At 49.0% G+C, this 2,298-nt stretch overlaps 1 protein-coding gene across 1 annotated transcript in view; it reads right to left on the bottom strand.

Moving 5' to 3' along the window:
* Positions 1–1,206, bottom strand: part of LOC113961400 (RNA-binding protein EWS-like) — a gene marked incomplete at both ends in the record, with an annotated part of 10,710 nt that extends 9,504 nt beyond the window's left edge. The window contains 3 exons of the mRNA XM_027671713.1: positions 408–461; positions 896–947; positions 1,170–1,206. Coding sequence (XP_027527514.1) covers positions 408–461; positions 896–947; positions 1,170–1,206 — 143 coding nt within the window. The remainder of the gene's footprint in view (positions 1–407; positions 462–895; positions 948–1,169) is intronic.
* Positions 1,207–2,298: the final 1,092 nt, after the last annotated feature.

Here is a 2,298-nt window from a genome sequence, read left to right as displayed (position 1 = left end):
GTTTAATTAGCTGGTTTAGGTGAGTTTAGCTGGTTAGGTGTTTAATTTATCTGGTAGGGTGTTTAATTAGCGTGTTAGATATTTAATTATCTGGTTAGGTGTTTAGTTGGCTGGTTAGGTGTTTAACTGGTTTTAGGTGTTTAACTAGCTGGTTTTAGGTGTTCCAGTAGCTGGTTTTAGTGGTTCCAGCCTCCCCCAGAGGATGTTTTTGAGGCCTCCTGTTCCTGCCCTTCCCTCTCACCTCCAGCTGGCAGCAGCTCCTCCAACAAGTGTCTCCAAGCACTTATTTCACACCAAAGTCACCCTCACCTTCCTCTCAGCTGCCCCAAATGCCCAGCCTGGCCCTGCCTTCCTCCTCTGGAGGGCAAAACTGACCCTGCAGCGACTTTTCGAGGACAAGAATTTACCTTTGGGAACATGGTTGGAGTTTGTAGACAAATGTGGTTGTAGTAACTTGCATTCTAAAGGTTAAAAATAAGCATTAAGTTAAATCTCTTCAAGATCACGGTGATTTTTATCAGTCCAGCCAACTGAGAGAGGATGAACAGCGAGAACAACAAAAAATCAACTCCCTCCTCTCCTCTGGCCAATTCTGCACCTTCCCAAAAGGCAAATCCCCCCCTTTTTTTTTTTCTTTCCAGGTTTTTCTCTCCTACACCTCTGATTAAAACACCCACCAAGTGAAAATTTGGCTTTTATGGGAGCAGGACTGGATAAATTAACACAAAAAGGGGGATTGTGGAGGTTATATTTCCACTTAAAGCAGTTTAGGCTGCCACAAAACGACTTTTTAACCCCGGATTTCGACGGAGCTTCCCGTGCTTGGGAGAACCCCGTGGGTTTTCCTGGCAAACAGGTGATTCAGGAGTGATCCCACCCCATTCCCGTGGTTTACCTGGGTGGTCTGTGCATATCCTTGAGCTGGCTGAGGTGCATAGGCGCTGTAGCTGTGGAATGAATGTAAAGACATTTAATTTTATAACCTCACCCTAAATTGGCATCACAAGACAAATTTTTCCCGCAGCCAAGAATTCTGCCGGAATTCTAAAGGATCTAAAAGCTCCAGGGAAAGCCTGAGGGTTTATAAACATACCTGAGTGAAGCCTAAAGCACAGTTATCACTTATTTTTATGGCACCTTTTTGAAAAGAGGCAGGAGAAGGTACTTACCCCTGCTGAGCTGCAGCTTGGCTGTAGGTACTGTAATCTGCAAGAAAAGGGGGAAAAAGGTCAATAAAAGCTTAATAAAATTAAAAGTGGAAGAGCACAGCAGCTGGAATTGCCTGCTGGAATTCCAGCTTCCTGAAGGTGGAAGGGAAATGTCCTTTTTCAGGCCTTTTTTGGAGGGGAAACAAAACCTCTCTTCCCCTCATTGTTGCTGCTGTTTGATCTCAAATGACCCCAATTTAACTGGCACCTCGGATGAATCCCAAGGGAGGGTGGGATTTGGGTTGGAACAAAGGGAAAACGGGGATTTGAGGCTTCCAACCCCCCCCCCAGCCTGGTTTGGAAGGGCCAGGAGGGAAGTTTTGGGGCTGCAGAAACCATCAAGTTCCCCCTCCCCCTTTCAAGGACCCAACTAAAGGGCTGGGAAGTTGCATCCCTTGTGCCCTGGCAGGGTGGGATTTGGGAAGCTGGGAGGGATTCCCGCCCCAAATCCCCAATCCACGTCAACACCCTGATTTAGAGGAGAAGCAAAATCCTGGAAATCCAAGCACAAAGCCTGGGCTGAGCTTGGTTTGCTGGCAGGGATGGCAAATGAATCCACAGGGCAATTAGGAGGCTAAATTTGGGATGATTGCAGCTCCCACTTCCCTCAAAGGCACCAATTCCAGCTGCCAACCTCTGGAGTGAGGGAGGAATCCATCATTCCAACCAGGCAGATCCCAGCTCTCCCAGGATCACGGAATTCCTGAGCTCAGGGATGAGCCCAGACCTCGCTGGGCTCTGCTGCTCAGCCAGAGCTGCATTTAGTGCAGCATTCCCAGATTTCCATCCCTGTGTGGGAAGAGATTCCAGTGTTCCCATCACCATCACACCTCTGGGGATGCTGATCTCAGCCACAGAGCCGAGTTTATCCCGGAATCATGGACTATCCTGAGCTGGGAAGGACCCTCATGGCTCATCCAGTCCAACTCCTGCCCCTGCTCAGGAATTCCAGGAAGGACCTGAAGGGCTCTAAAGCCGTTATCCCGCTGTTCCCAAGGCGATGGAGCCCCGGGAATCACTCAGAAAACACCCTCTCCACACACCACAACCTCCCGGGGGCTCATCCCTGCTGAAACTTTCCTCCCAAGCC

This window comes from Neopelma chrysocephalum, unplaced genomic scaffold, assembly GCF_003984885.1.
Source record: "Neopelma chrysocephalum unplaced genomic scaffold, ASM398488v2 Primary Assembly neopelma1_97131, whole genome shotgun sequence".
In the NCBI taxonomy this organism is placed as follows: domain Eukaryota; kingdom Metazoa; phylum Chordata; class Aves; order Passeriformes; family Pipridae; genus Neopelma; species Neopelma chrysocephalum.
The sequence above is the reverse complement of the archived record's forward strand: the minus strand, read 5'-3'. Positions and strand labels throughout refer to the sequence as shown.